The sequence below is a fragment of the Myotis lucifugus genome, unplaced genomic scaffold, assembly GCF_000147115.1.
Source record: "Myotis lucifugus unplaced genomic scaffold, Myoluc2.0 scaffold_49, whole genome shotgun sequence".
Taxonomy (NCBI): Eukaryota; Metazoa; Chordata; class Mammalia; order Chiroptera; family Vespertilionidae; genus Myotis; species Myotis lucifugus.
Window position 1 is genome coordinate 3,927,941 of NW_005871097.1, and position 21,409 is coordinate 3,949,349.

At 38.6% G+C, this 21,409-nt stretch overlaps 1 protein-coding gene across 1 annotated transcript in view; it reads right to left on the minus strand.

Annotated features, from left to right (window-relative positions):
• Nucleotides 1-4,101: 4,101 nt before the first annotated feature.
• The window catches only part of GRPR (gastrin releasing peptide receptor), a 32,584-nt gene continuing 15,276 nt past the window's right edge, over nt 4,102-21,409 (minus strand). Inside the window, exons 2-3 of the mRNA XM_006088570.3 lie at nt 6,153-6,504; nt 4,102-4,534 (exon numbers count right to left, since the gene is read on the minus strand). Of these exons, the coding sequence (XP_006088632.1) occupies nt 4,145-4,534; nt 6,153-6,504 (742 nt within the window). The 3' untranslated portion in view covers nt 4,102-4,144. The remainder of the gene's footprint in view (nt 4,535-6,152; nt 6,505-21,409) is intronic.

Consider the following 21,409-nt stretch of genomic DNA (forward strand, 5'->3'; position numbering starts at 1 on the left):
TCAGCCTTATAGTTTGATAGGCCTTTTAATCTAATAGTAGATGGTCACTGGTAAATGTCATTTGCAAATTTCCATGATCAATGATGTAAAGCAGCTCTTTGGTCAGCAGGGCAGGCTTGGATTACATGAGGCAATGAGTATAAAAGTGCTGTATAGGCCATGAACACTAGTTAAATGCAAAGTATTTCCTGAATTAATTGTGGACACATAATATTTTAACTCGGGGTTGATAAACTTCTTAAAAATTTAGATAAATTTCAGCAACTGCATTTTTAACATGAAGTTTCACAAGAGAAAAAAGTCTGTTCCTGGTGTGCTATATGTTCATTGCTCTAGATATGTTCAACTGGAATATACCCAGAGGAATACACATCCAGGTGAGGGTTGAGAGGAAGGACCATCAGATACAAAATAAAGTAGAGCTTCTTGGGGCTTGGTTTCATTGAATAGCTCATACAAAGCTTGGTCCCAGGAGAGTAAATAATTCCATTGTCAGCTGTTAATCCATTGAGCCAAAAATTAGACAAATGTGCAAAATCTGTTCCATTCCTCCCAGGAACCCAGGGTTAATTCTAAGCTACCGTGGCTAACTCCTGGTATGGATGTGAAGGGCCCAAATGACAAGAAAGTTTGCATCCCTCCCAACTCATCACAACACAAGTGCATACTATTCATTCTACTCTCATATAGTCAGGTTCTTAGGGCGATCATCTCTATCTAACTTCTGGGAAAGGTGACTTAGCCATGTTTTAATCCACAGATTGAGGATGTCATTCAACTTGTAGTCCCCAAACAAAGCTAATCTCTATTACGGAAGCCATTTGGTGCATGAATCGACTTTGAAACCAATAACTGACTGCTACTTTTGGCATAAACAAAAAACTTAAGCAGTGTGCCCGTGCACTATGGACAAGTTCATTTATTTTTGTTCAATGTGCACTTTCATAACAAGCTGAGCTTGGCTCATGTGAGCAGCCTCTAAATTGTTTATTTACCTCCGTGTTCTCCATTCTTCAAGATAACACCAAATTGTTTACAGGGCAAAGCGGGAAATCCAGGACTTGTTAATGAGGCAGAAGGCCAGGTTCAGTGGGGGAGTGAGCACAGCCAGAACAACAGGGTTTAGTCATCCCCATTTGTGGGGAATCATCAAATCAACAACAGGGAGGAGCCTTGTCTTCACCAAGCTGGGAGGATCATCTTGCTGAGGAATATCACTCCTGCCAGCCGCTGTACCTTCCTTGCCAGCAGCAGCCATTGGTGGGAAGACTGCTTTGTTTATTGCTTAATCTATCACTATTGAGCTGCCTGCCTTAGGGAGGCTCAATTTAAGATAGATTGAAAGGTAGTGTCTGTCAATTGAATAAACACAGATGGTTTTCCACAGAAAAAAATTGATTTTTTTCCTTGCCAACGACATAAGCGCTAAATGTGATTATCTTTGGAAGCCAGGCGTGAAATGTCTTAGTTCCAAGCCTCTGCCACACTCCACCCTAGAAGAGAGGTGATATTACATGAGAGTGTGGGTCTATCTCACTGTTAATTTAAGTTCTTGAGGTGAAATAAAAATTTGACTTCCCTAGAGAAGAGTCTGATTAAGTCCACCCCAATTAGCTTTGAGTCAATCCAGCAGTTGATTCATACAATAGTTTTACCAGTCTTAGGTCACTGGCTGGCAAAGGCCCCCTCCAACCCTTTAAGTCTCAAAGAGGTTATAGGATTGCCTAAAGACACACAGCTAAACGTAGACTTCATTCTCCGCACTGTTTGGCCAAAAGCTGGGGAGGAGACCAGACACAATCCATGCCATGAGAGTAAGTAACTAAGGGAGACATTAAGGTAAGTATTACTTCCAAAATGTCTTTGGAAGCAGGTAGATCAAAGATGCTTGAACAAGTTATACCAGGTACCCAGAATGCTACATATACCTCCTTAACAACTACCTAGGAATGAAGTCACTTACACTCAAGAGTTTTGAAGAAAGCCAAGGGTAAAATTGTAGAGCAGTGGTTCAAGATAGCAGGCACATGGAGATTGAAGGGTGAATAGGAAGAGTACCCTTTGAATAATGAGGAGATTGAGCAATTTGTTTTCTTATGTCTCATTCAGCTCTAATTCTAAAACATAACAAGCTAATGGGACATCATTCATACAAATCATTCCAAGGAGTCCCAGAAAGTTATAAAACAGTGAGTCTCCTTTCATTTCATGAACGTGAACATGAATGTGGAGTGGCAGTTCAAGGATTTGCCAAGAGAAGTTGTTGCAAGGGTAGCAGAAGTGGGGAAACTGTGAGCATGTGGGTTCCATAAATGCTTTAGACACAGAACTAGAAATAATGATGAGACTCAGAGGCTTTTAGCGATAGAAGGGAACTTAACACTGTCCTCTCATTCTAGGGATGAAAAAATGAGTCTAGAGAAGGGATATTGATAGCTAAGGTCATTTAGCTAGAGACAAAATTGGAATGTCAAGCTAAAAATCTTGGTTCTTTCAGCTACACTACCTGTCTTGATTTTGAAATTGTTCAATGTAATTGTGGACTACCAGAAAAGCAGGCATGTCCAGTATAAAAGTTCATGCAGCAAACAGAAGTGAAGCAGTTTTACTCCAGCTAATATAACTGTAAACACACATCTTTGCAACTGTCTTGGTTCTAACTTCTAAAGATCCGCAGACAGTGAGGGCTTCCTTGTATCAAGAGACAAAAATCTTTTAATATGTGTCATGTGCAAAAGAGAGCTGATTGTTCTATCTCACCTGGATGGAGAAAACTAGAACTAAAATGATTTTGGGATGCAAGGGATATACATTAGGGCACATTTGCAGAATTTGGATTTATCATTAGCATGTTTGCAATCTGTCAAAATGGCCTGTCCTTGAATAAAAACAACAAAGCAAAACAAAAAAAAAACAAAAACAAAAAAACTTGATTCAGGTTTCTAGAGTAAGATGGTCAAATCATTTTACTCACTTAGAAAAAGAGAAATATTTAAAGCCACTATTTTAATGCACATGGGCTGTTTTGTGAATACTCTTAAGTAGAAACAATATATCTAATGTAGCTGTTTTTAATCAGTTCTTAAAGAGAAGTCCTCTGTAACTTTGTTGCACATATTCAGGTAGAAATAAATATTACTGAACTTGTATTAATTTCTTCCCGCAGACTACAGGTGAATCACTTGTTAAATGTAAACATGTTTCTACTTTCACTCAGATATGATCCTTTTTTCTCCTATGAAGCTACTGCTTCGATATAATCTAGGTAAGTACATTTGACTGAAAATCCTATATACCAAAAATAAACACTATAGTTTATGCACTTATAATGTTTGGTGAATTGATAGCATGATCAATTCCTCCCACCCCAAAAGGATTTCTCTTCTATAGTGGAACTGATTATAATTGGGCAACCACAAAAAGAACTTCCATCAACTTAGAATTCGGAATGTGAGATATTACTCCACAGTCACACATGGATCTTTACATATGTGTCTATGTGTTTGGTTGTGTTTTTGCCTTAAGTATTTCTCCTATGTCCTCAGTGATGTCCAACACTTAGATTTGTCTCGAACCGGTTTCTAGTGTTATCAATTTGGGGATTGTCCTTCATATATGGAACTCTTTCATAGGGCCAACTTTTCATATTAGTTTCAAAATTTTTTTTCTTGCTTTGTGATTATAAATATTCCTGAAATATGACTCAAATCATAGTTTCAAAGCACTAGCTCCTGCTTAAAGAAATGACAAAGTGAAGTCTTCCATGGAGTGGACATTCAATGTATAATTTCTCTGCTATATAAATTTGGTTCTTCATATAGTTTCTATGACTTAATTGGCCACACCTGCATATCAGGGTTTGATGCTTAAAATAATAATTTTCTATTTGGTATCTTTTCTTAAAAAAGTAAAGTTTTCTCTACATCAGAGGAAGTATTCACAAATTAAAATGGAAAAGGTACACCTTGATGGGCCTTTCAAATATAACAGAGATCCATTTAGGCCTCTCCCCAACCTGCCTGTATCACTCCTCAGCCTTACAAAGGGTCTTTAGAGGGTACAGAGATAACAACAGATGTGAGGGTTCTTTACCAGCCATAGAGCAAAACCAAGGGGCCCCAGCCGGGCAGGGTCAATGGTCAGTCTAGACATACCCCTCATGACAGATGTTTCCATTGATAAGACTGAAGGTGGCTGCAGAGGGGTTGGTACTCTTGAGGGAAGTCATGCAGGTGGTACTTCTGCCGGTGCTGTGAGACCGGGTTAATAGGCCAGGCTGGCAACAGAGGAGCTGGGTGTTGAACTGCTTCCTAAAACTCTTGCTCAGCAGGTAGAGGGCAAAAGGGTTGACACAGGAGTTGGTGAAGGCCAGGAGGCGGGCGCAGATACTGGTGACAAAGTGAAGCATGGAGGTGTCCACCTTGGAGTAGTGGTAGGAGCGGTACAGGTAGATGACATGGTTGGGGAGCCAGCAGAAGGCAAAGAGGCCCACAAACACTAGCACTGTCTTGGCAAGGCGCTTCCGGGATTCAATCTGAGGAGAGAGTCACACACACAGAGAGGACAGAGGGACCAAGGAACAGTGTGGGAGGATTTCAGAGAAACAAAGATTCAGAGAAAAAAAAAGACAGGGAAAAAGAATTAGGGAAAGAGACAAGCTCATAAAACCATAGAAAAAGAGTTTAATAGGAGAAAGGGGACAAGAGAGAATCAGATAAATGAGAGAAAAGCAACAGAAACAGACAGAAAAAGAAAAAAAAAAGTCAGAAACACAGAAATGGAAATTCCAGGAAGCAGAAATCCATGAAGTAGAATACAGTTAGACCATGCCACTAAGAACAGATTTTTAACCAAAGTTGATTGTATGCTTGAATGGACTGCATACTGAAATTCTAGTAAATGCTCTGCTTTTTCTCAGGAGGGCGTTGGTACAGTTTATCAGTCATATGACTTCATGTCTTTCTCCACAGTTAAAACCTCTAATTCCTCTGATGCTCAAAGAAGCAATTAGCTTTGTTCTTCCTCAATGGCCAAACCAAGATAATTAGCTATATTATTATTATTATTATTATTATTATTATTATTATTTCATTTCTGAACTATACTATACAGAAAGGGTCTTAGGTAAAATGGGCTGAGCATCTCCTTTGGCTCCCTACTCCTCTGCTATGGCAAGGGGAAGCATCTTTCTCATTAAAGAATTTGGGATACAATATACGTTCACTATTGAGAGGTCTTTCAAGTAGGGAGACAGTTTCACTAAGAACTGTCCCCCTCCTCTTAAAATTAAGGCCTCCCCCTCCCCCAGAAAGAAACTATAAAGGGTGAAACCTCCAACTGAGTCAGCTGTACATTGAAATGAATGGGGCATCTTTATGTTTCTCCATCATTAATACATAATCTACATTTGGAGTGGGAGGCAAGAACTGACAAAGAGGAGAAAGTGAGAGCCCCTGGTTTCTACAATTCTTACCTCAAGGATGAAATTATAGGGGTTTACATGGATGGGCAAGGGAGTCTAACATATATAGAGGGCATCCTGAATTCTGGGCAGTCTAAGGTGTACATATGCTCTCTTTTGCAATCCTCCAACAGCCTTACAATATAGGGGTTATTACCCTATGCCATGCATAAAGGAATTGAAGCTCAGATAAGTCATAAAACCTGGATTTGAACCTAAATCAGTGTAAGCCTGTCTTAATCAAACTACTTCTTTTTCTTCAACAAGCCTCATCTTCCTGCCCCCTCTGCTTTTCCCCCACATAGAAATCTTCTTCCTATCCAAACAATGTGATTGGAATTTAAATAAGTCACATTCTTGTGAGCCTCAATATTTTATTTTTTTAAACGATAAAACAGCACTTTTTCAGATATTTCTCAAAAAGAAACCCATACTCCAAATCCTGCGGGTTTTCAACACTTCCCTAGCTTAGGTCTTTAATAAGACAACAAGATTATAAAGGGCACCTGAATTCCTGGGGCTTCTGTGGCTAGGAGTTTCCATTTACCATCTGGAAACTTGATCACCCATCTTCTCTAATGGCAGAATCAGGTGACATGACCATGACAATACTGTACTTGTCAGTGGAGTCCAAAAGAAATGCAAGGGATCAAACCTCCAAGGAGGAAATTAATCAATCCTAAGCACCTACCTGCTTCTTGACATGTATATTCCCTTCCACAGGCAAATTGTAAGCACTCTGGATCAGATTTTTGGCAATGAAGTAGTAGTAGACAGAAATAATCGACAGTGGGATGATGTAGAAGATCAGAAAGGAAGCCATGGAGTGGATTTTGGGATGCAGCTCATTAGAGTGTGGGTATGGGGCACAGCTGATGAAGGTCTGATTGGTGCTTTCCTCGTGGAAAGGATGTAGATCAGAAAACACAGCTTCTGGAATGGCCAGAAGCATGGAGATGATCCAGATCAATGCGGCTTTGAGGCAGATCTTCATCAGGGCATGAGAGGCCTGGATATCCATTGGCCGGACAATGGCTTTGTACCTGGGGCAGGAAAGAGGAAATGTTCTGTGTAAGTTGCACAATATTATTATGGATACTAGGGCCAGGACTAGGGTGAGGCAAATGAGGCACTTGGGTGCAATATCTAAGGAGGTGCTTACTCTCAGGTTCATGCAAGTGCCCACTCAGTATACAACCCTGACAGTGAGTGGCTACTTTAATGTTGCACCCCAAGTACCTCACTCACCTTATTCTAGTCCAGGCCCTGAAAGATGCCTTCCTCTTTCTCTAGCAGTAATGTTCTGCCCACATTCTCTCTTGATTTTAAGATTAATTCTAAGGAAAGATAAAGCTTCTTTCATTTTTCTTCTTAAATTATAGGAATTAATAACAAAGCATGTTTAAAGGACACAGGGACAAGAAGGTTCACTTTTTTTTAAACAAAGCCTTCATTTTGAGTATTCAAATGCAGTGTAGGGAACCTTAAGTCATTGATTATTTACATATATATATATTTTTCAAAGTATATAGAATGAATAGTCTGCTGAAAACATTATACACAGGAGCATCCCTATAATTATAAAAGTAATCTTTCCCCAGCCCTCCTACTTTCAGCCTCATCTTCTCTTGTAGTATTTAGTCCTTCCTGGTTCCTGTGCCACATGTGTCCCTGTCTTAGATCAAGTGTCTTTGAAGCAGACACTAGGATGAAGTCAGGAGGACAAAGAGTTTATTGGGGAGTAATACCTGTGAAAGGAAAAAGGGAAGGAAACAGGATTGGGCAGAGGGAGCTGTCAGACTCTGATACAGACCTGACAAGGTCTATACCAGTCAAGGTGACTAACCATCTTAGCTTGCCTGAAAATTTCCCAGTTTTAGCATTGAAAGTCCTACATCCTGGAAAATCTGAGTCCCAGTAAATTGAAACTGTTGGTTACCCAACACCAGTTCAGTGGGAAGCTCAGGAGCAAAGATTGTCCAATGAAGGAGTCCTATCTTAGATAGAATCGCCAGGCCCTTTGTATCACCACCTTGCTTAGCTGAGGTCACACTCTTTTGGCCACCCAAAAAGAGTGTGACATCAGTTACTCTCTGGTTCAGTCACTGGGTAGGAACTGTCTGAGAAGAACATGACTATAGCTTGAAAGCTGAAGTGGGTCTTGGTTTAATTTCTTTTAACCAGTCTATGTCCTGTTTCTAAATTCTCCATTCCTTTCCTGTCTCCCTCCTTTCTTCATGCCCAATCCCAGAGTTTCCATTCATCTGAATTCTACCCTTCCAAATTCCAGCTTCTAAGTATCAACTTGATAAAGCTTTTGCCGGCCAATCTGCACTTCAATCATTCCTGTTCTTTCTCCTAACCTGTTTAATTTTATGACAGGATTATTGACTCTTCTCATTTTATGCTTACTATGCACTATCTTGAATTGTTTTCTAGATTTCCATGGATCTACTTGACTTTTTTTACTTGACTTTCTCATAACTTTCCTGAAGTCAGAAACTTATATTTTCTCCTCTTCTCTTCTGTCTATAATTCTAAAAATACTCCAGGTCCCTTGTCCTGCATACCACTTATTTCAAAGTAGAGGTTCAGCAAATACTTACTAATTGATCAATAATATGTGACTTGCAGATGCATCTCCTGTTTCAACTCCTCACAAATGAGAGAGAACAGATCCACTTTTACATATTTAGAAAGCATCATTCTTCCATAGAGTGACAAATTCACTCCTGTGATAATTTGGGGCTCATGACAATTGTTTCCCACTTTTGAAAACATCTGTGCTTCATTTTTTAAATGCAAACATTGAAAAGGTCAAAAATGTTCTTTGCAACAAGATTAATGTGTGAAAGCTATTCTTGGCAAGTAGCAGTAGCTGGCTCCCACACCCACAGTTGGAAGGAAACCTTTGTCCACAGAAAGGTTTGTCTTTTATTCAAATATGGGCAGTTTGTCTATTTTTAAGGATCCAGTATTTCAGCCCTTATTTGTCCATAATCACCTTCTGAAGTCCGTAGGAATTGTAGAACAACAATCCTTTTTAAATGTCCATTACAATTCTAATGCACACTACCTAGAGAAGACTGAGGTGGAGAGAAAACCAAATGAACTAAGTGAATCTCTAGGGTAAATGACAAATTGTCAACATTTAAATTAGAATTTTAATACCTAATAATAATATAACAATTGATGAAACTATTAAACATTGGCTTTATTTTCTCCTGAGGATAACACCAATAATGTTTCTGAAGAAATGTGAAGCAATTATTAGCTGGCTTATAAAATGACTATAATGCAGAGCAATGGAATCTTTTTTAAAATATATATTTTTATTGGTTTTGGAGAGGAAGGGAGAGGGAGAGAGAGAGAGATAGAAACATCAACGATGAGAGAAAATCACTGATCAGCTGCCTCCTATATGCCCCACATTAGGGATTGAGCCCACAACCAAGGCGTGTGCCCTGACCGGGAATCGAAGAGCGACCTCCTAGTTCATAGGTCGACACAACCACTGAGCCATGCCGGCCCGGCTAGAGCAATGTAATCTTATCTCCCTTTGTGCCATTACTCTCCAAATGGAGAACTTACTGATCCTGGGTACCCATGCAATCATTATCTTTAAGCATGTAACATATTACAGTCATTCTTTTCTGTTCTTCACTCCAGATCAAATAACTCCAATGTTGTTTATTGTGTTACTCTTTTTTAAAATACTCCAGTTTCCTATGGGATCTAATATGAACTTGGGACCACACAGATCTGATTCTTAATGGTGATGCTACCAACTAGCTTTATGGCCTTGAACAAATCACATACTCTTTGCACCTCAATATTTTTATCCCTGAACCTTCTTCAGTATAATTAATAACTGATTCAGGCAAAAATCATGAAACCAGCAAGGGAGAGATTTTAGGGAACACAATATTCACATAATCTCAGAGTCTCCCTGTAGATTACTATCTAATTGCAAAGGGGAAAATGTACCTTTATGATGGGGAAATCTGGAGGTCATCTCTTTTAATCAAATGGTCAAACCCAGGGTGAACTTCTCCATTAGCCAGAGTAGGCTTAAAGTCTGGGGCCCATGACATCTTTAGGAGCTCAGGAAAATGTTTTAATTTCTTTTAAAACCAGAAGAGCACTAGCTGGTTTTGCTCAGTGGATAGAGCATCAGCCTGCAGACTAAAAGGTCCCAGGTTCAATTCTGGTCAAGGGCACATCTTCAAGTTGCGGGCTCAATCCCCAGAAGGGGGTGTGCAGGAGGCAATTGATCAATGATTCTCTCTCATCATTGATGTTTCTACCTCTCTCTCCCTCTCCTTTCCTCTCTGAAATAAATAAAAATATATTTTAAAAAATAAGGAGAAAAATGAATTATATTAATCCCTATGCCAATACAATTATAAAATATAATTCTTAATATTTTTATGAAGAAAGGTTCTCATAAAGGTAAAGTGCCAATGACCCATGAAATTCATAAAATGGCCCTGATCAAATTGAGCATCATCAATAGTGGGACAATCTAAGATCTTGTACCTCCTGATGCAATGCAATAGGAACATAACATTGCTTATACAGTATTCTTGCTCCCAACTTTAAAATTTTTATTTTATTTATTTTTAAATTTAATTTATTTTTCCATCACCATTTATCTTCTCTATGCCCTCTTCTACCTCCCCCCTTTCCTCTCCCTCCCGCTATCACTCTCCACACACCTCAACACCCCACTCCCCCTGCCCCGCAACAGAGCTGTCTGCCTGCTCTCTATGAGTCTGTCTCTATTTTGTTTGGTAGTTCAGTTTGTTCATTAAATTCCACATATGAGTGAAATCACATGGTACTTGTCTTTCTCTGACTGGCTTATTTCACTTAGCATAATGTTCTCCAGGTCTATCCATGTTGTCACAAAGGGTAAAATTTTCTTCTTTTTTTATGGTAGAGTAGTATTCCATTGTGTAAATGTACCACATCTTTTTTTATCCACTCCCCAATTTTTTAAACTTTAATTTAACTAATGAGGAAACAGACAAATCCAATCCTGGCACATTCTACAAAATAACTCACTTGTTCTACAAAATAACTCACTTGTATTCATCAAAGCAAGTCAATATCATTTTAAAAAATTTAAACATCACCTGAGGATAAGAGAGAGAGAGAGAGAGAGAGAGAGAGAGAGAGAGAGAGGGAGAGAGAGAGAGAAGAGAGAGAGAGAGAGAGAGAGAGAGATATGAGAGAGAAACATCAACCGGTTGCCTCCCATAGGCATCCTGACCGGGGATGGAACCCACAACCTAGGCTACGGGACGATGCTCCCACCAATTGAGCCACCAGGCCAGGGCAGTCAACATCATTATTTTAGAAGAATTCGAGGGAGCTATTGTTTTATCTTAAAAAGATTTAAAAAATATAACAAGCAATCCTTTTGCCAATATATACTTATATCTAATCATCATGTTGTATACCTTAAACTTATCCAATGTTACTGGGGAAAAAAGAGAGATATAACAACCAAATGCAATGCATATGCTTTGATTTGATCCTAGATTTTTTTAAAAAGCTATAAAAGACATTTTCTGGGACAATGGGGGAAATTTGATTATAGTTGCCTATTAGATGGCATTAAGGAATTATTGTTAATTTCATTAGGTATGATAATGGCATTGGGATTATGTAGAAGAGTGTCCTTGTTCTTAGGAAATACACACTGAAATAAATACTTAGGAGTAAAAGGTCAGAGTGTTTGCTCCTTACTTTCCGTAGTTGAGCAAAACAAAAGAAAAACACACACACACACACACATGCTTTTTAGAAAAAGCATGAGAATAAAATTCACCTTCTTGTAAATTGCAATTTCCCTTCCATTGTGTTCTCTCCCTGTAGGCACCCATTATCTCTGTGAGAGCAACCCTGCTTTGGGAAGGTGAGTGCGTATCAGTCATTTGCTCTTTAGTATGGATCGAAGTCAATGTGATCACCTTCCTGTATGTAAAGTCCTACCTCTAATTACAATGTGCCAAATTGTGGGTGGCAAATTGTGCTCCCCTTTACTGATATTGGGATTAAGAAAGAAAACCAAATAAATAATCAGGATGCTTGTTTTTCACCTGCATTGGCCATGGTGAAAGTAGTGTGTTTCTAGGCAAACACAGAATTCCTGTTCTTCCTGGAGTATGTTATACTAAATCTCCTGTCTCTTTCATCCCCATATATGCACACTGAAGTTCAAATGTGGCCTCAGGCCTAGAGTGAGGTCTGGACTCTTTCATATATTCAGAGGCCTCAGGGCCTAACGAGGCCATGAGTGAGACCTTAGAGCCAAAGTGAAAAATGGCTTCTTGCAAGGGCTAGAAACCAGAGGCTGGACCGAGGCTAAGAAAAGAGCCATTGACATGGGGAAGGTATCAGAAATGCAGGTGCTGGTCCTGGGATATGAGGGATCTAGAAGCTTAGGTATAAAATGGGAAGAGAGATGCAAGCAATTGTTGGACATCTGATGGTGCTTTCGCAGAAGATGGCAACTATTGAACCTTGGGCCCAAAATGAGTTTCAGCAGGATGATCTAATTCTAAAGCTCAGTGTTAATCTTGTAAGGGAGCCATCAGGAAGGATCTAATCAGGATGAAATATTACAGTTGCCAGTGGGTATATTTAAAATGACAAAGGAGAGCAGTCACCCAGTTAAATTTCAGTAGATGTGCAAACAACCTGGCACAAGTTGTTCCTAGGCCATTCCTCAAAAATGTTATGAAGGGAAGAACATATATTTATAACTTGCTGGACTTTTTTAGCAATTTATGAGCCAAAAAGTTTGAAGAAGGTTTACAAATCCCATTTCCAAATTGTAGTTAGACATGGCCTGCATTTACTCTATTGCATAGCATAAAAGATACACAGAATGGGGAAAAATCACTCATGCTTTGGGGTGGAAGGTATAATAGCCTCTGAGTCATAAACTGTCTTTATAAATTGTCATTCAACCCCAAACAGACCCTGAGACAAGATTTGGGTGCAAGTAGTTTTTTGGGGGAGGGAATCCCAGAAAGCACAGCAAGAAAATAGAAGGCAATAAGGGTTACCAAACTGTGCAACTTGAACACAGGCCTTTTGGGCACCCCTCTCTGAGGCTGTGGTAAGCACATTCCAGAACTGTGCCATCAGCGGGTGAGGAGGCCGGGCTGTTTACCTATCAACTCCCATTGCTTTGGCCCAAAACTTCCCTTGGCCAGGTATGAACTCAGGTAAGAAAAACACAGGAAGCCCAGGTCCAATAGTGACCCCCGATGTGCAAGGGATATGAACAGACCACCAACAGCACCAACTATGTAAATTCTTCTCCCAGTCCAGTCAGTTAACCAAACATATCTATAGAAAATGAAATATCAGAGATAATTTTATTTTTTAAATGTATTTCAAATGATCAGGGATAAAAATAGAATTTCTGAATTATGTCAATGAAATGCATTTTTTTTCAAAATAAGAATCATTAAAGCTCAAAAATGCCATTATGTAATTATGCATAATTACTGTGTGTAATTATAAAAACGTAACAGCACTGTATTTAAATAACCTTTTGTGAGAGGCTTAATACATGGTGAAATCATGACTCAACTTTGTAGCTTATTGGGTCCTCTAGCCCAGGAGGTTCATCCTGACAGTGTTGGGGAGGTATCACTGACTGAATGGAGACTGGGAGCCATGCATTCTGCTCCTATTTCCATAATTAGCTATTTTTCATAGGCGTGCTGTCTTGATTTCTTTTTATTTTATATTTAACAAAAACTTATATAGCACTTAACTAAGTGCTTAGTACAGCTCTCTCAACACTTTTCAAGAAATAATTTTTTTAATCCTTTAGAACAATACTATGAAGTAGGCACAACTGTTGTCATCCTGTTCTTACAGATGAAGAAAAAGGCACAAAGAGGTTGCATAACTTTCCCAAGGTCACACAGCTACCAAGTGGCAGAGCTAGGGTTTGAACAGAGGTGGCCTGGCTCCTGTTGTCCAAAGTTCAACCACAAGACTTTAATGCCTTAATTTTCTTCATCTGTGAATCAGAACTAATGATATTAACCTTACTTGCTATGAAGACGAGCTAAATGAGGTGTTTCAAAAGTTTTTCAAAATCTAGGAAACACTATTTAAATAAAAGGTTATTATTGCTTTTCTTGAAAAGGAATGACTGTCCATTAGAATGTCAAGTGGTCAAGATTTCAACAGTAGCCTTTCAATTCCCTTATGAACATAAATAACAATTATGCTAATGGTGTACCCACTCTTTGACCAGGAATTCTAACATTTCATAAAGAATGTAACACACAAAGAAAGCCCACTGCATGGGAGAACATATTTACCAATGCTATTTCAGATAAGAGTTTAATCTCCAAAATTTACAGAGAACTCATACAACTTAACAAAAGGAAGATAAACAATCCAATCAAAAAATGGGCAAAGGACCTAAATAGACACTTTTCTAAAGAGGACATACGGAAGGCCGAGAAACATACAAAAACATGCTCAAAGTCACTAAGCATCTGAGAGATGCAAATCAAAACAACAACGAGGTACCATCTCACACCTGTCAGAATGGCTATCATCAACAAATCAACAAATGACAAGTGCTGGCGAGGATGTGGAGAAAAAGGAACCCTCGTGCACTGCTGGTGGGAATGCAGACTGCTGCAGCCACTGTGGAGAACAGTATGGAGTTTCCTCAAAAAACTAAAAATGGAACTCCCATTCCACCCAGTGATCCCACTTCTAGGAATATATCCCAAGAAACCAGAGACACCAATCAGAAAGGATATAAGCACCCCTATGTTCATAGCAGCACAATTTACAATAGCTAAGATCTGGAAACAACCTAAGTGCCCATCAGCAGATGAGTCGATTAAAAAACTGTGGTACATCTACACAATGGAATACTACGCCATTTTAAAAAAGAAGGAACTTTTACCATTTGCAACAGCATGGATGGAAGTGGAGAGCATTATGCTAAGTGAAATAAGCCAGTAGGAGAAAGATAAATATCACATGATCTCACTCATATGTGGGATATAATGATCAATATAAACTGATGAACAAAAATAGATCCAGAGACAAATGGCAGGGGAGGGGGGTTGTTAGAGCTCAACCAAAGGACTTATATGCATGCATATTAGCATAACCAATGGACACAGACACTGGGGCAGTGGGGGCTTGCCCTTGGGAGTGGGAGTGGCCTGGGGGGTGGCAATCGGGGAAAAAGGAGACATATGTAATACTTTAAACAATAAATAAAAATAAATAAGCGGGAAAAAAATGGTCAATGCCATTATATTCTAAGAAATTAAAATGATTTTCAAAATGCAAAAAAGAATGTAACACATTATTTCATCATTACAAAAATTACAACAGCATTATGATATATTAAATGTAAATACTCTTATTCCCATTTTACAGAGCAGAAAACTAAGGCTTGTAGGGTGATTTGCCTAAAGTCACACAGTTGATAATTAGAAGAATAAGGCTCAAATCAAATACCCCTTCAAATTGAATCCCTTCAAATTAAATGCCTCATTATAAATAGTGCTCTATTAAATGTCACCTTCAAAAATTGGTGAAAGAAGAAAGAAAGAAAGAAAGAAAGAAAGAAAGAAAGAAAGAAAGAAAGAAAGAAAGAAAGAAAGAAGAAAGAAAGAAAGAAAGAAAGAAAGAAAGAAAGAAAGAAAGAAAGAAAGAAAGAAAGGAAAGTTATTGTTCAGATTGGGAAGATGAAAAATATTTTGAGATGGATGTTGAGTGATTACTGTGCAACAATATGAATGTACTTAAATGCCACTGAATTATAAACTTAAAAATGATTCAAATGGTAAATTTTATGTTATGTATACTTTACCAGAATAAAATTGAGAGAGAGAGAGAGAGAGAGAGAGAGAGAGAGAAAAGAATGAAGGAATAGTTTGTAATTTTGTCACCATGCAACTCTGAGGGTATCTTAAGAACCAACTAAAAAAGTTTGCTTTGAGTCAGCAAAGGCATCCACAAGGAAGGCAGTTAATTTCTTTGACTTTTTTTTCCAGTTGAAAAATTTAGTATAAAAGTGCTATGTGAAATCTAAAGAACAATATAAACCAACAAAACAGAAACAGATTCACAGATACAGAGAACAGACTTATGGTTGCCAAAGAGAAGGGAGTTGGGAGGCTGGGTGAAAAAGATGAAGGGATTGAGAAGTACAGATGGGTAGTTACAAAATAGTCATGAGGATATAAAGTACAGCATAGGGGATATAGTAAATAATGTGGTAATAACTATGTATGATGTCAGGTGAATACTGGAAATATCAGGGAGAACATTTTGTAAAGTGTATGATTGTCTAACCACTATGCATACACCTGAAACTAATACAAAATAATATTGAATGCAAACTATAATTGAAAAAAAATCAGAAGAAATGCATAGAAATGGTAGACAACTGACATAATATAAGGAAACTATGCTCAGACTTACTACATTTACTAGTATATGTCAGTATTTTAGTGTGTTTTTTTAAAATATATTTTTATTTATTTCAGAGAGAAAAGGAGAGGAAGAGAGAGAGGTAGAAACATCAACATGATGAGAGAATCATTGATCGGCTGCCTCCTGCACACCCCCTACTTGGGATTGAGCCTGCAACCGGGCATGTGCCCCTGATTGGAATTGAACCTGGGACCCTTTAGTCTGCAGGCTGATGCTCTATCCACTGAGCAAAACCGGCTAGGACTTTAGTGGGGGTTTTTGTTTTTGTTTGTTTGGTTGGTTTTTTGTTGTTGTTGTTGTTTTTAGTTTAAAACAACCGAAGCATAATATGGAGTTAATTTAAACAAAAATAATATTTATTAAAAATATCTTGTAGTTCAAAAAAAGGTGCTAACAGCTCATTGTAAAAATGTAGACAGTAGAAAATTCTAAAAACAAAAGAAGCAAATCATCCATGTCTTACATGTGATGTTTTGATATGTTTCTTTCCAACTTTCCTTTGTCTTTTGTATCTTTTTAATGTTTTGTATCTTTTTTATAGGATCTGTAGTCTAAACATTTCCATCTCACACAGGTGCCCATGACCTTCTAGCCAGCAGGCGGCGGCAGGCGGTGCTCTGCAGATGCCAGCCGGCCTCTCTAGGCACCATGTCCATTCAAGAGCCCCGGTGGTCACTAGAGGGCAACGTCCGTGCGTTTACAGATTCTTCCTAGGATTAGCTCCAAACAACACATTATGCCTAAATGGAGCAAAGCACCCCAACCCCTCAAAAACTAGCACATCTAACAACCAAAAGCATGCCTTAAGCACCCACTTTTGTATGGTCCTGTACTAGGTACAAAAGAGGTCAAGTAGCATAAGCCCTGGACACTCAGCAACATCCCATCATCCTGGAAATTAAAAAGGTTCCTGCATCCTGGGTCACAGAACTCTGAGTTTCTTAAAAGTTGGGTCTATGGCTTATTCATTTTATGCCTATTTCCTTTATTGAACCAACATATAATAAAACTAGGAATCGAGAACTGTGCACCCAATTTGGCCTGTAGTGTCTTACTTTCAGATAACGAAAAGGGCTCAAGATGCTCAAGGTAACCCATTCCTCCCTGCCACCCTCCTAACCAAATACTGCTCTCATGCCTACTTACCCCAAATCACTCTGGACATCAGTCTTTGGCCTTTTCCTAAGAGATGTTCTATGGTCTAAACACTTTCTAGTTCTCTAACCATTTCAAGCCAGAATAATTCTTGGGGGTCCTGAGGAAATGATTCTTCCTGAGCACAATTACCCATTTTAACAATTTGAAGGCAAATTGCTTACATGAACCTACGATGAAAAGACCTGAGAAGAGGCAGCATTATGTGTGATGGTGAGACATGGGGAGGAGGTAATGGAAAGTGCAGTGTCTGTTTATATCTTTATTGCCCAAGAGCAGCAGGAAGGATCTGTTCCCATGCCCACCACCCATGGGAGCTGGAATCCGGCTAAGCCTTGATTTAAAACTCTCTCATTTTTTTTTCATCTAAACAACTGTTAGTATCACAGAGGACCCAGGGAATTCTGGAAGAACGTATTGCTTAAAGATGAGGACTTGACTCTCAATTTTTGCATGATCCTAAAGTTAATGTGCATGATATGACAGTGCCTCATATCCTAAAGGATCATACAGCTGAATGATTTGTATTGATCATATCCCCTAGGAAGTCTCTCTAGGCCAAGCATGTCAAACTCAAAGGCTAACATGAACCAAATAAACAAGGTTTATGTGTATGTGGCTGCAAAAAAACCCCAAAAGCTTCAATTTTCATAGAAACGTGGGTTTATTTCTATAGAGACATGCTGAATACAAAGGGCTGAAATAAATGAGTCATCATTAACATAAAATAATAGAACATTTTAATAAAAATTAACATTTTTCTTGAACATTAACTTACCAGACACTGAATAACTGCACAAATGAATGTGTCACACAAATAAACCTATTTTTCTTTTTCTCCGAAAGCAAAATATTTTCTGTTGCGCACACCAAATAAGTCAGACCAATACTAATGACGTGGTTATCGGCTCTAAAGTAGGACGTGGAGCGTCGGCCTGCGGACTCAAGGGTCCCAGGTTGGATTCCAGTCAAGGGCATGTACCTTGGTTGCGGGCACATACCCAGTGGGGAGTGTGCAGGAGGCAGCTGATCGATGTTTCTCTCTCATCGATGTTTCTAACTCTCCCTCTCCCTTCCTCTCTGTAAAAAATCAATAAAATATATTAAAAAAAGAATAATAATATTTTGTGCCATGTAGAAATTATATGAAATTTTCACATTTCAGTGCCCATAAATAAGGTTTTACTGGAACACAGCCATTCCCATTTGCTTATATAAAGTCTATGGCTGCTTTCACCCTGTAATGGTAGAGATAAGTGGCTGCAATAGAGACCTTAAGGACTATAAAATCAAAAATATTTCCTATATGTCCTTTTAAAGAAAAAGTTTATTAGCCTCAGACCTATGTGCACTGACTGTGTGAACATGGCTAACATTTCTGTTATCCTCTGCCTGTCCACACCAAAGCTGTTGATTCCTCCTTTAAGTGGAGGAAAGCCCATCTGCCATTTCACACAGTTCCACCTGTTAGTCTTACTAATTTGTGATAATGAAGATACTAGGCCACTGACATCTGCCACTGGACTTCCAGTATTAAACACTAATTGTTCAGGATCCTTAACCAATTTATCAGCACATTAAAGTGCAGTACTAATTTAGTATCTCAGGCTTTGCTTGACAGTATAAATATAAAAGGCCCTGGCCATTAAGGGTTTAAAATCTGATTGTGGGGGTGATATATACCTAGGTATATCCCTTAAAGAACCATAAAATGATACTTACATGTGTATGTTCCCCTTTGTGAAGTACTCTTAGAATAAATGATGCTAGGCCAGTATATGAATGGTTGTTAGCATGGTACAAACATATGAGTACATGTTTAATGATAAACCTACTTTATCTATAACTATGGAATATAAAACTTAGAAGTCATCAAGTCCCATTTCTTTCACTTAAAAAAAGGGAAACTGGTGCCCATAGAGGTCCCACAGCTGGTTAGCTGAGAACCAAGACTAGAACCTAGGTCCCTGGATCCTCACCTCAGTTATATTTGACTCTATCACTTCAGATTCCCAGGTCTTTTAAAAGAACAAGTAAATAATGCTGAAAACGAAATATTTGCTACATTTAAGCCATCTTTTGAACCTTCCATTTCACCTCTGTTGACAGTCTAGTAAAGAAAAGATACCAACTTCTGATTGTCCTGCTCTTCTGTGATGTTTCCAATCATTTAAAGTGGAAGCAGAAAAGAAAAGATAATGAAAATCTTCAAAATCTATTTTGATCACCATTTATTTAAAAAGAAATAAGCATTTTCCCATATGTTCTCATGGAGAAACTACTGTAATTTTGTTTTTATTTTATATTGTTCTTAAATTGTGTTTAAAGTATTTCTCATAACAGAGGCCTGACTGTGGTATGAAATTGCCTGACAATAAAACCACCACCAAAGGGAAAAAAGAAACCTTGAAAAGCTTAAAGTTGCCTATAGTTATTCTACTTATATATAGACAGCATAAAGAAATAAGTGAGTCACATGGACATATTATTATCACAGCAAATTCTTCTTAAACGGAAAGTACATTTTTTATGTGTTGCATTTTTCATTTCCCCCTATTGCTTGCCCATGTAACTTTTAACTATCACCGCGGGTCAATTGGTTCAGACCAATTGACAATACAATACAAAAAGAGTCATAAAGAAGTGAAGTTTAAAGAAGGGTACCTAAGAAACATTTTAGCTCTTCCCTTCCCATGAAATTTCAGCTGCTATCAATAACTGCATAACTAAGTGTCAGCTCTAGCTCCTGCTTATTGAGGCTAAGAGACCTGGCCTAGCTGAAAGATCCCAGAGCTTTGATGTACCTATAACACTTGGCAGTGTCCACTGCTACAGGCCTCAGCTGAGATTCCTGACTTACTCACTTTGAGGTTAGCCAGAGCTCAATTCTCTGAATCTAAATTGCTGAGATAATTTGAGGCTTTGAATGCTGATCCCACAGGTCTGACCAGGCAGTTCTGTCCTCTTTAAAGGAGCTGTGATGTGCATAGCTCCGAGGGCAGCAGGTCAGGTCTATACGAGAGTTGGTATAGGATTTTCCAGTTCTGATAATGGCAAACTAGCCTGTTGCTGATCAACTCTCCTGAAATGAAAAGCTCGAAAACCTCTTTGAAAACATCAGAGAAATACCAAGGCAGTAAGGATTTGAGGGGCCAAAATCCTGGAGCAAAGAGAAGTGCACAGAGGTGAAGTTGTTATTTAGTATCATTTTCCCCTCAAGGCATTTCCCAAATTTCAAGCAGCAGCACAGAAACTAAGAGCTGAGCACAGCTTCTAGCAGTTTTAGGAAAAAGTAGGACAATAAATGGAGGTCAGAGCCCACCAAGGAGAGGAGTCCAGGTAAACAATCCGGGCTTTCAGTTGAAATGCACAGAGGCACATCCTGGTAGTAAGGTGCAGAAATAGACCCATTCTCACAAAGACCCAAGCCCAACCTCCAATCTGCTCCATCCCTGATTGGTTTAGATATACGGTCACCTCCCAACTGCCTGAAAAAAGCCAAAGCTAATCTTTTCTGGAAGATAATATTATACAGAGCCTCAAATTATTTACAGTTCTTCGTATTCAACATCAGGTAGTCAAACAAAAATTGCCTCTGATACCAGGAGACAAAACTAAATGACCAAAAAACAAGGGAAGAAAATATATAATAGAAACAGACTTAGAGAGGTTCCATATTAAGGTTACCAGAGAGGAATTTTTTTAAATATATTTTTTATTGATTAAGATATTACATATGTGTCCTTATCCCCACGTTACCCCCTACCCCCCCCCCGCTCATGCCCTCAGCCCCCATTGTCTGTGTCCATTGGTTAGGCCTATATGCTTGCATATAAGTCCTTTGGTTGATCTCTCCCCCTTACCCCCACCCTCCCCTACCTTCCCTCCAAGGCCCGACAGTCCAATCAATGCCTCTCCATACCAGAGAGGAATTTTATAGTATATTAGAACCAATTCAAGAAATTATGGGGGTTGGGGGGACAATGGGGCAATAAGGACACATATGTAATACCTTAATCAGTAAAGAAAAAAAATTATTGAAAAAAGAGAAATTAAAAGACAAGATGGAATCAAATGGAAATTCTAGAATTGCAGTATACTATAACTGAAAATAAGAAGTAAATGGAAGCTTCAGAAGCAGAGTAGACACAGCTAAAGAGAGGATTAGAGATCTGAAAATGGCCAGACTGAATACAGTAAGGAAAAAGAATGGAAAATACAGAAAAGGGAGCAGGAAATTTGTGGGCTACAGTGAAATGGTGAAGTGAAATTGTGCTTAAAATAGTT